Source organism: Eleutherodactylus coqui, chromosome 13, assembly GCF_035609145.1.
Source record: "Eleutherodactylus coqui strain aEleCoq1 chromosome 13, aEleCoq1.hap1, whole genome shotgun sequence".
Taxonomy (NCBI): Eukaryota; Metazoa; Chordata; class Amphibia; order Anura; family Eleutherodactylidae; genus Eleutherodactylus; species Eleutherodactylus coqui.
In genome coordinates this window covers 101,307,755-101,321,244 of record NC_089849.1, presented here as the reverse complement: position 1 = coordinate 101,321,244, position 13,490 = coordinate 101,307,755, and the positions used below count along the sequence as shown (strand labels likewise).

General features: G+C 49.6%; 1 protein-coding gene across 2 annotated transcripts in view; it reads left to right on the top strand.

The window, feature by feature from the left end:
* Window positions 1-13,490, top strand: part of CEP112 (centrosomal protein 112) — a 238,851-nt gene that overhangs the window by 190,369 nt on the left and 34,992 nt on the right. For both annotated transcript variants that reach the window (XM_066585987.1, XM_066585988.1), the window contains exon 21: window positions 5,487-5,717. In XM_066585987.1, coding sequence (XP_066442084.1) covers window positions 5,487-5,717 — 231 coding nt within the window. The remainder of the gene's footprint in view (window positions 1-5,486; window positions 5,718-13,490) is intronic.

Here is a 13,490-nt window from a genome sequence, read left to right as displayed (position 1 = left end):
TGTATGCTGGAGGCAAGAAAAAAGAAGAAAATTCCTATGCAGCCTGTCCGCCCGTGGGGGGACGACTCTCTGGTCGGGCTGGCAGAGCTTGCGCGGGTGAGACCCTACGTGGGGACCCTCACCCGCAGGATCCCAAAGACCAGCACCACGTTCCCTGCGGGGAACCCTTCCCTAGCGCGCTGCCCAGTGGGGTTGTCGCACTGGGAAGATACAGCCCGTACCTGCAGGGCTTGGAAGCCTCCTCCGGATCAGGCACCCGCTCTGGACGTCGGGCCCGGGACCCTGGCTTCCAGCGATCCTCTGTCGGCGGAGCGGCTGAGCAGGTATGCCAGCGAGGGGGGGGGGGGGGATAGAGCGCGCGGCGCGGGCCGGCGGCTGCGCTCGATCCGACATCCCTGGACATCTATGCGCCCTCCTCAGAGCCCGACGCAGAGTGTATCCCCCGGGTCCGGCGCGGCGGCATGATGTCAGCACGGCCGCGTCACGGGGGGCGGGGCCTCGAGGAAAAAGGCGCCAAATTTGAAAATCAAAAAAAAAAAAAGAAGAAAAAGAGAAAAGGAGAAAGCAGGATTCCCCACATGTCTTCGGTCTGCACCTAAGTAAAGATGTCGGCCAGAGAGGACACGGAGAGCAGCCCGCTGGTGAGTAAACCTCCGGGGGCTCACACCAGGGGTAAGGAAGGGTCAGGTGCTGGAAAACCCCCCCTTTTTTTCTGCTGTCTCCGTCTCTTAGGACAGAGAAGCACAAAAGAGCAGAGAGGCCAAGAAGCGCGTGCGCAAGTGCCCAGTCTGCCTGCGGCGACTGGACGAGGGACACACCAAACCCTTATGCGCAGCCTGCACAGAGAAGGTGGTCCGTGAGGAAGGCCCCTCGGGCATATCGGACATCCGAGCTATGATCCGCGAGGAGATCGAGGCCTCTCTCTCGTCTCTTTCCGTTCCGCCCCCCACGAAAAGGGTAAGGCGGTCACGGATAGAAGAATCAGACTCGGAGGAAGGGTTCTTAGAGGATTCCCCCTCAGAATCCATACCGCCCATGGAAGAAACGAGGAAGTACTTCTTCGCATCGGCGGATCTGGGGCAGCTACTAACAGCGGTCCGTCACACCATGCAGGTGGAGGAACAGACACCACAGCAGCCATCCCTCCAGGATACCCTGTTCCGGGGACTCATACCTCAGCCCAAACCATCATTCCCGGTCAACGATATCCTAAAACAGCTCATCTTGACCGAGTGGAAACAGGCAGAACGCAAGTTTTTCCTGTCTAAGGAGTTTAGAGAGCGTATGGTCTTCACCCCGGAAGACATTGAATTCTTGGACACCGTCCCGAAGGTGGATTTGGCGGTCGCCAGGGTCTCGAAGAAGGCTGCCCTCCCCTTTGAGGACATCTCCCAGTTGCGGGACCCACTGGATTCACGAGTGGATTCGGCAATGAAGAAGGCCTGGGAGTCGGCGGCCCTCACCATGAAGACCAACATTACGGCCACGTCGGTAGCGAGATCCATGACGGTCTGGCTAGACCAACTCCAGGCCCTGGTCTCGCAAAGGGGTTCGAGGGAAGATATCTCCAACTGCCTTCCCCTCCTCCAACAGGCCACCGGCTTCCTGGCGGACGCCTCGATGGAGTCAGTAAGGTTCGGGGCCCGGTCGGCGGCACTTTCGAACACAGCCAGGAGGGCCGTCTGGGTAAAAGCCTGGACAGGGGACAATGCCTCCAAGAACAGGCTTTGCTCTTTGCCCTTCCAGGGACATCGCATCTTCGGACCTTCCCTGGATACACTCCTGGAGAAGGCCTCAGACAAAAGTCAGGGGCTACCAGCAGAGAGACCCGTCAAGCGGCCTTCCTCCTCCTACCCTCCTCCCTTTGTCCCCCCGAGAACATACAGGGGGAAGGGGAAAACCGGACGCTGGTCTTACCCCAAAGGCGGAAAGGGTGAGAATCCGCCCATCGGGATCCGGCAGGTGGGGGGCAGACTTAGGGGGTTCACCAATAGATGGAGCGAAATAACCTCCAATCCCTGGGCCCTTCGCCTGGTCTCAGAGGGCTATAGAATTGAGCTTTCCGCCCCCCCTCCCCGGAGGTTCGTGGTTACCCCCTGCCAGTCACCCGCGTCGGCCCGGGCCCTCCAGTCGGGGGTACGGGACCTGCTATCCCTGGGGGCCATTATCCCGGTTCCCGTAGAGGAACGGTTCAAAGGCTGCTACTCCCCCTTGTTTCTTATTAAGAAGCCTAACGGGGCCTACAGAGTTATAATCAACCTGAAATACCTGAATAAATCTATAACATACCGAAGATTTAAAATGGAATCAGTAAGATCAGTGATCCCCCTAATCACACCAGATAGCGTCATGGCCACGGTGGACTTAAAAGACGCCTATTATCATATTCCTATACACTCAGACTCCCAACAGTTTCTTCGATTCGCCCTGATGATGGAAGGGTCAGTCTCACATTACCAATTCGCATGCCTGCCGTTCGGGATTTCCTCCGCACCTCGGGTATTCTCCAAACTAGTATTGGAGATGGTAGCAGCACTAAGGACGGACAAAGTACTAATTGTCCCATACCTCGACGATTTCCTGCTTATAGCAGGATCACCCTCGGAACTCCAGCACCGGGTCAACCTCACCCTCCGCCTGTTCGAGTCGCTAGGTTGGATCATTAACTTCGACAAATCCAATCTTCAGCCCGAACAAAGGAAAAAGTTCCTAGGGGTTATCCTGGACTCACACCACCAGTGCTCTTCCCTCCCGCTAGAAAAGCAAAAAACGATCCAAGACGAAAGCCGGGCACTTTCGTTAGCCTCCCAAGTTTCCCTTAGGAGAGGCATGAGGGTCCTCGGTCTCATGACAGCCTGTATTGGAGTAGTCCCGTGGGCCCAGTTACATGGTAGAACTCTCCAGGACTTTATCCTGAGCAACTGGGACAAATCTCCAGCTTCCCTGGATCAGGAAGTCACCCTCACTCACAAAGTAAGGTCCTCCTTGGGGTGGTGGACGTCTATCTCCAACCTCGCCAGGTCCACAAGTTGGGACCCGGCATCCCCAGTATCCATCTTCACTGACGCGAGCGCAACTGGCTGGGGGGGCCCACTTAGGCTGTCGCTATGTCCAGGGGGTCTGGAACCAGAAAGAGGCCACTCAATCCTCCAATTACAAGGAGCTTTGCGCGGTCTGGAGGGCCATCCGTGACCTCGAGACAGAGATCGGGGGTAGACCCATTAAGATATTCTCGGATAACATAACAACTGTGTCCCTCATTCGCCACCAGGGATCCACGCGGAACCCCCGACTACAAGACCTGGCGGCGAAAGTGCTCGGGTGGATAGAGCAGCGGATGCCTTCCGTTTCAGCGTTCCACGTAAGGGGCCCAGAGAACGCCATGGCAAACTACCTCAGCCGCAGGAGGATAGACCCTGGGGAGTGGGCACTACATCCAGAGGCATTCCAACTGATTACAGAAAGATGGGGGACTCCAAAGGTGGATTTGTTTGCCTCTCGGGAGAACAACAAGAGTCCCCGGTTCTTTTCCAGGGGGGCAGACGGGGGCTCCCTGGGAATAGACGCACTATCCCAAGCATGGGAATGGGACCTGACATACGCCTTCCCACCTATCCCCCTGATCCCTCGGGTTCTAAAGAAGATCCAGGGGTCCCCGGGCTCCGTTATCCTGGTAGCCCCATTCTGACCCAAGAGACCTTGGTTCCCGCTCCTGGCCGCTCTATCAACACAGGAGCCCCTACATCTGCCGTGGAGAGACGACCTCCTACAACAGGGTCCCCTGATTTGCCCAAAAACCCGACAGTTCAGACTAGCGGCCTGGAAGCTGTGCGGGTAAAATACCTGAACCAGGGCCTATCAGGGAGGGTGACCACCACCTTATGTGAGAGTCTCAAAGAGTCCACCAGGAACATATACACCAGGGTGTGGGACACCTTCTCTAGGTGGTTGGGGCACAGTATTCACGACCTCCAACAACCAGACATTAATAAGATTCTAGAGTTCCTTCAGGATGGTCTGGACATGGGCCTAAAACCTGGTACCCTTAAGGTCCAGGTGGCCGCCCTAGGAGCCTTCTTTGACTTCCCGTTAGCCGACCATAGGCTAGTCAAAAAATACCTTAAAGGAGCAGTTAGACTTCACCCCTTTATAAGAAGAACCATGCCCCATGGGACCTGAATCTTGTTTTACAGGCCCTTTGCGCACACCCCTTCGAGCCCCTGGAAGAACTCTCAGTTAAGACCCTCTCATATAAGGTTGCCTTCCTAGTGGCCATTACATCCGCCAGGCGGATCGGGGAAATCCAAGCCCTCTCTATAAAAACCCCATATATGACCATCTTCCCGGACAAGATAGAGTTTAGGCCCGACCCCTTCTTTCAACCGAAAGTCCTTACGGACTTTCACAGAGAGCAAAGAATAGTACTTCCCTCCTTCTGCCAGGAACCCCGGAACACTACGGAACAGAGGTTCCATAACCTAGACGTGAGACGAGCAGTTCTGAAGTACTTAGAGGTCTCACATACCTTTAGGAAATCTAATAACCTCTTCATTCAATTTCAGGGTCCACGCAGAGGAGGGGCCGCTACTAAGGACTCCCTAGCGCGGTGGGTCAGGAGGGCCGTAGAAGAGGCATACAGATCCCAAGGGATCCCACTCCCGGGCGAAGTTAGAGCCCATTCTACTAGGGCGGTCGCCTGTTCCTGGGCGGAGAGAGCCCAGGCGACAACCGACCAGATCTGCAGAGCCGCCACATGGTCAAGCACCCATACTTTTGTAAAACACTATCGTCTGGACGTGGGGGCCAGCCGGGACACTGCCTTTGGGCGGAAAGTTCTGCAAGCAGTGGTCCCTCCCTAAAGCCCTTGATTGTTGGTATTCCTCCATGTGTATGCTGTCAGGATGACGAGGGGAAGACAGGAATTAGGTTTACCTGTTAATTCCTTTTCTGGAGTCATCCTGACAGCATAGGGGCTTTTCCCTCCCCTTCAGTTATCCTTCTCTACGTGAAGTAACGTATTGTACTATAGTTTCGGTATTAAAAATGAGTGATTAAGCAAAGCCGGGTCACTGTAGTTATTTGGTACACACTGGTGAGCTGGTGGCGGGAGGTGCCTTTTGTATTCTCCGCTTCCTGTCCCAACAGGGGTCCAGTGGACATCCTCCATGTGTATGCTGTCAGGATGACTCCAGAAAAGGAATTAACAGGTAAACCTAATTCCTGTCTTTCTCATCTTAAACTCCTGGGTTTTTAAATGGAATGCAAGAACGACAGTGAAGACTGACACATAGTCCAGCAATATATGAAAGATGAATGTGAGCAGTGGAGTGGCGGCATGTAATTCTATAAAGATACTCATTTCTAGGCTTTTGAGAGTGTGTGGAAAGTTGGGTGACAAACCCTAAAGGCAGTTTAATAGAAGCTAATAACCTATAGTAAGAGTTGCTGGCTATGTGACCACAGCTGAGCTGTCCTGTCATCCACAGACCATCTCGGAGCTGGAGAACCAGGTCTACAAGATGAAGGAAGAACTCATCCAAGTCAATGTTCAGCGCAAGCAGCAGCTCCTGGAGCTCGGTCACCTGCGGGATGAGGAGAAGCACAAGGTTGCGCAGGAGCATCAGAAGGCCATGAGCAAACTGCGGGCGGAGATGGAGAGCATGAGGCTGGACCTGCAGAAGACGCATGCCACCCAGGCCCAGCAAGCTCTGGAGAAGGTGAGCTGGTCTCCAAGTGTCATTTCATGTCCTGGATCTGCACATAGCATCTTAGCAGTGTTCAGGAGGTTTTTGGAGCCTCCGGCCTCTCTCAGATGTTTGTTACCAACCCTTCACTGTCCACCTTGTTGACAGTTTCCCTCTTTGCTCTTTCTATAATGCCTCCACTATAAGTCCCTTCATGCATATATTCTTAGTGTATCCTATGTTATTAACCATATCCTGGTCAGCCTCTAGGTAGCCACCTCTCCTGGCCAGGTTCTCCATAACCTCCCTTCCGTCTAGCCTCTCCTCTTGGCCTCTGTTCCTGGTCAGGTTCTCTATAACCTCCCTTCCGTCTAGCCTCTCCTCTTGGCCTCTGTTCCTGGTCAGGTTCTCTATAACCTCCCTTCCGTCTAGCCTCTCCTCTTGGCCTCTGTTCCTGGTCAGGTTCTCCATAACCTCCCTTCCTTCTAGCCTCTCCTCTTGACCTCTGTTCCTGGTCAGCCTCTCTATAACCTCCCTTCCGTCTAGTCTCTCCTCTTGGCCTCTGTTCCTGGTCAGGTTCTCTATAACCTCCCTTCCGTCTAGCCTCTCCTCTTGGTCTCTGTTCCTGGTCAGGTTCTCCATAACCTCCCTTCCTTCTAGCCTCTCCTCTTGACCTCTGTTCCTGGTCAGGTTCTCTATAACCTCCCTTCCTTCTAGCCTCTCCTCTTGGCCTCTGTTCCTGGACACCTTCCCCATAATCTCAGTTTTCGGACTCATTCTTCAGTTGTCATAAGTCTTAGGGTCTTCAATAGGGTGAGACTGGGGTGAGGAGAATTCCCGCAGATGTAGGATGCTACCTGCTGGAGTCTCTTAGGGACTTTGGGATTATTACAGTGGGATTACCCTCCAGTCCGGCTCTGGTACAAGGTAGATGCAGGTCTCCGCTCCTGCAGACTGGGCATGGTGGCATTGACTGGCACAATATCTGTTCTGCGTCTGTAATTGCTTTTACTAATCAGATTTTCACACAAAATAGGCAGCGAGTGTGTTCTCCAAGTCTGTTATCAGCTGGCAGCCAGATGGAGTCATTTTAACCTCAGCTGAGGCCGGAACCAGGAGCTCATGCAATTATGTACCGCAGCACATAGGACCAGCACAGGTGCCGAAATACAGAAGTAGAGCAGAGATGCACTCACGTTGCTGTAGCTCATACTACCGCACCCAGTATCTACACCGCTGTACACCCTACCACTACATACATTATCCACACAGTTATACCCTAATACTACTACACCAGTCTGCACACTACCACTGCACCCCAGACAAACATTGCTACACCTCATACTACTACACCAGTCTGCACACTACCACTGCACCCCAGACAAACATTGCTACACCATATACTACTACAGCAGTCTGCACACTACCACTGCACCCCAGACAAACATTGCTACACCTCATACTACTACACCAGTCTGCACACTACCACTGCACCCCAGACAAACATTGCTACACCATATACTACTACAGCAGTCTGCACACTACCACTGCACCCCAGACAAACATTGCTACACCTCATACTACTACACCAGTCTGCACACTACCACTGCACCCCAGACAAACATTGCTACACCATATACTACTACAGCAGTCTGCACACTACCACTGCACCCCAGACAAACACTGCTACACCTCATACTACTACACCAGTCGGCACACTACCACTGCACCCCAGACAAACACTGCTACACCTCATACTACTACACCAGTCTGCACACTACCACTGCACCCCAGACAAACATTGCTACACCTCATACTACTACACCAGTCTGCACACTACCACTGCACCCCAGACAAACATTGCTACACCATATACTACTACAGCAGTCTGCACACTACCACTGCACCCCAGACAAACATTGCTACACCTCATACTACTACAGCAGTCTGCACACTACCACTGCACCCCAGACAAACACTGCTACACCTTATACTGCTACACCGGTCTACACACTACGACTGCACCCCATACCAGCACTGTTATACCTTATACTACTAGACCGGTCTGTACACTACCACTGCACCTCATACCAACACTGCTACACCTCATACTACTACCCCAGTCTGCATGCGACCACTGCACCCCATACCAACACTGCTACACCTCATACTACTACAGCAGTCTGCACATTACCACTGCACCTCATACCAACACTGCTACACCTCATACTACTACACTAGTTTGCACACTAACACTGCACCCCATGCAAACTCTGCTACACCTTATACTACTACACCAGTCTGCTTACTACCGCTGCACTCTATACCAACACTGCTACACCTCATACTACTACAGCAGTCTGCACATTACCACTGCACCTCATACCAACACTGCTAGACCTCATACTACTACACTAGTCTGCACACTACCACTGCACCCCAGACAAACATTGCTACACCTCATACTAGTACACCAGTCTGCACACTACCACTGCACCCCATACAAATATTGCTGCACTTTATACTACTACACCGGTCTGCACACTACCACTGCACCCCATACCAGCACTGTTATACCTTATACTACACCAGTCTGCACACGACCACTGCACCCCATGCAAACACTGCTACACCTCATACTACTACACCAGTCTGCACACTACCACTGCATCCTATACCAACACTGCTACATCTCATACTACTGCACCAGTCTGCACACTACCACTGCACCCCATACAAACATTGCTACACCTTGTACTACTGCAACAGTCTGTACACTACCACTGCACCCCACAACAGCACTGTTATACCTTATACTACTACATCGGTCTGTACACTACCACTGCAACCCATAGCAACACTACTACACTTCATACTACTACACCAGTCTGCACACTATCGCCACACCTCATACTACTACACCAGTCTGCACACTACCACTACACCCCATACCAGCACTGTTATACCTTATACTACTACACCAGTCTGCACACTGCCACTTCACCCTATACCAACACTGCTACACCTCATACTACTACACCAGTCGGACCTCCTACCAACACTGCTACACCAGTCTGCACACTACCACTGCACACCATACCAACACTGCTTCACCAGTCTGCACACTACCACTGCTCCCCATACCAACACTGCTACACCTCATACTGCTACACCAGTCTGCACACTACCACTGCACTCTATACCAGCACTGTTATACCTTATACTACTTCACCTGTCTTTACACTAGGACTGCACCCCATACCAACACTGCTATACCTCATAACTTGTACTACTACACCCGGTATCTACACTACTATACCTTGTACTACTACACCCGGTATCTACACTACTATACCTTGTACTACTACACCCGGTATCTACACTACTATACCTTGTACTACTACACCAGCTATCTACACTACTATACCTTGTACTACTACACCCGCTATCTACACTACTATACCTTGTACTACTACACCCGCTATCTACACTACTATACCTTGTACTACTACACCCGCTATCTACACTACTATACCTTGTACTACTACACCCGCTATCTACACTACTATACCTTGTACTACTACACCCGCTATCTACACTACTATACCTTGTACTACTACACCCGCTATCTACACTACTATACCTTGTACTACTACACCTGGTATCTATACTGCTATACCTTGTACTACTACACCTGGTATCTATACTGCTATACCTTGTACTACTACACCTGGTATCTATACTGCTATACCTTGTACTACTATACCCGGTATCTACACTACTATACCTTGTACTACTATACCCGGTATCTACACTACTATACCTTGCACTACTACACCTGGTATCTATACTGCTATACCTTGTACTACTACACCTGGTATCTATACTGCTATACCTTGTACTACTACACCTGGTATCTATACTGCTATACCTTGTACTACTACACCTGGTATCTATACTGCTATACCTTGTACTACTACACCTGGTATCTATACTGCTATACCTTGTACTACTACACCTGGTATATATACTGCTATACCTTGTACTACTATACCCGGTATCTATACTGCTATACCTTGTACTACTATACCCGGTATCTACACTACTGTACCTTGTACTACTTTACCTTGTACTACTACACCCAGTATGTACACTACTATATCTTGTACTACTACACCCGGTATCTACACTACTATATCTTGTACTACTACACCCGGTATCTACACTACTATATCTTGTACTACTACACCCGGTATCTACACTACTATATCTTGTACTACTACACCCGGTATCTACACTACTATATCTTGTACTACTACACCCGGTATCTACACTACTATATCTTGTACTACTACACCCGGTATCTACACTGCTATACCTTGTACTACTACACCCGGCATCTACGCTACTATACCTTGTACTACTACTCCCGATATCTACACTACTATACCTTGTACTACTACACCCGGTATCTACACTACTATATCTTGTACTACTACACCCGGTATCTACACTACTATATCTTGTACTACTACACCCGGTATCTACACTACTATACCTTGTACTACTACACCCGGTATCTACACTACTATATCTTGTACTACTACACCCGGTATCTACACTGCTATACCTTGTACTACTACACCCGGTATCTACACTGCTATACCTTGTACTACTACACCCAGTATCTACACTGCTATACCTTGTACTACTACACCCGGCATCTACACTACTATACCTTGTACTACTACACCTGGTATCTATACTGCTATACCTTGTACTACTACACCTGGTATCTATACTGCTATACCTTGTACTACTACACCTGGTATCTATACTGCTATACCTTGTACTACTACACCTGGTATCTACACTGCTATACCTTGTACTACTACACCCGGTATCTACACTACTATACCTTGTACTACTACACCCGGTATCTATACTGCTATATCTTGTACTACTACACCCGCTATCTACACTGCTATACCTTGTACTACTACACCCGCTATCTACACTACTATACCTTGTACTACTACACCTGGTATCTATACTGCTATACCTTGTACTACTACACCTGGTATCTATACTGCTATACCTTGTACTACTACACCTGGTATCTACACTGCTATACCTTGTACTACTACACCTGGTATCTACACTGCTATACCTTGTACTACTACACCCGGTATCTACACTACTATACCTTGTACTACTACACCTGGTATCTATACTGCTATATCTTGTACTACTACACCCGCTATCTACACTGCTATACCTTGTACTACTACACCCGCTATCTACACTACTATACCTTGTACTACTACACCTGGTATCTATACTGCTATACCTTGTACTACTACACCTGGTATCTATACTGCTATATCTTGTACTACTACTCCCGGTATCTACACTACTATATCCTGTACTCCTACACCCGGTATCTACACTGCTATACCTTGTACTACTACACCCGGTATCTACACTGCTATACCTTGTACTACTACACCCGGTATCTATACTGCTATATCTTGTACTACTACTCCCGGTATCTACACTACTATACCTTGTACTACTACACCCGGTATCTACACTACTATACCTTGTACTACTACTCCCGGTATCTACACTACTATATCCTGTACTCCTACACCCGGTATCTACACTGCTATACCTTGTACTACTACACCCGGTATCTACACTGCTATACCTTGTACTACTACACCCGGTATCTACACTGCTATACCTTGTACTACTACACCCGGTATCTACACTGCTATATCTTGTACTACTACTCCCGGTATCTACACTGCTATACCTTGTACTACTACACCCGGTATCTACACTACTATATCTTATATTACTACACCCGGTATCTACACTACTATACCTTGTACTACTACACCCGCTATCTACACTACTATACCTTGTACTACTACACCTGGTATCTATACTGCTATACCTTGTACTACTACACCCGGTATCTACACTGCTATACCTTGTACTACTACACCCGGTATCTACACCACTATACCTTGTACTACTACACCCGGTATCTACACTACTATACCTTGTACTACTACACCCGGTATCTACACTACTATACCTTGTACTACTACACTCGGTATCTACACTACTATACCTTGTACTACTACACCTGGTATCTACACTACTATACCTTGTAGTACTACACCTGGTATCTACACTACTATACCTTGTACTACTACACCCGGTATCTACACTACTATACCTTGTATTACTACACCCGCTATCTACACTACTATACCTTGTATTACTACACCCGCTATCTACACTACTATACCTTGTATTACTACTCCCGTAATTCGATACACCCCAAGGTGGTTAGCGTTGTATGTAAATTAGGGGGAGGGGCTATTCATGTAGCAGGCACAGGAGGCTGTATGTATTACTGGGGGAGATTTACTAGGCAAAATGCCCCAAAATAAAGGGACTGGCGTCTGTCAGGTTTTGGCCATTTTTTCCCCAGTTTTAAAAGTTGCATAGAAAAAGCAGAGAGGGGGGGGAGTAAGAGAAATCCTAAAATGCTCCAAATTTACTGACAGACGTTCAGCATTTTTTATGACCGCCTGAACGTGCAGCAGCTTTGAGGTGGATGACAGTCGGTGTAATGTGTCTGACAAGGTGCATCTCCCTTCTGTACCCTGCAGGGCGGCCGCCATGTTGTTCCCTGCGGTGATTGGGGCCAGATGCGGAGGCTCCAGGTGTAATGTGTGGGGATAAGTGGCTGCAGATGTCTTGTCTGGCCGACTCTCTGCTCTGGTATTCGGATACATAAGCTGCAGGAAAACAATCCTCCCAAGAATCCGTCCCGAGCGCTGCACATTCCAGCAAAACCAGAACTGCCTTCCAACCTCACACAAAGCGCTCCGTAATCCGTACACAGCCGCCCGTGACCCTCAACACTGCGCTAACCCCTTCAGTGCTGCCCGCCATTCTTCATATAGGCGTTATTGGAGGGAAGCGCCTAATGCCACTCTCCTTTATTGCTGCAACTTGCAGTTCTCAACGGCTAGAGCAATGAGGAAGTCGTAGCAGCATCCAGCTTTTTCAGACTTCTGAACGGCAGATCTGCTTCCGGGAGAGGGAAGATCTGTTGGTCACAACCCTTACAAAACTGATTAGCAGCCCCCTGTGAAAGCCGGCAGCTTTGGGTGTGAATGGGTTATAAGATGGTGTTGCCACTGCAGCTTTGGATGTGACTGGAGTATAAAGGGCACACTATATTAAATGGCTTTCCTCCAGCCATGGCACGTGGACAGCCTGCGGTCGCCCGCAGTGAGCTGCTCTCACCTCCTCTCCTCACCATGTTGGGTTTTTTAATAGATTGTGATTTTAATAAATGAATTGCATTTTCTTGCTGCTTTAGCCTCCATCCAAATTTCAGGGCCTCAAATAAGTCCAAATGTACCTGGCGCAGATGCCGCCCCTCGTCCGAGCCTGGCGCAGAGTATTGTTCTTACGGGCCGCACAGTCCACCATAATCCAGTGTTCTGCAGCTCGTTCTCACTCTGGGGGGAATCTATAGTACTGTTCATACTGAACTTCTTGGTTCAGAAATAGAATTCCAGAATTTCAGTAAAGACTGACACTGGCAAAGCAGGAAGAATCAAGGGAGATGCAATTCTTGATAATGCAGATAAATCCACCTCTCAGGGTCCGGAGCGAGCTGGGTAATATCTGTAAGTAATTTCTTCCAGCATCTGTGAATCTGTGTCATGAATAAAGAATGATTCCTAGTATCTACTCAGATTTCTTAGGATATTC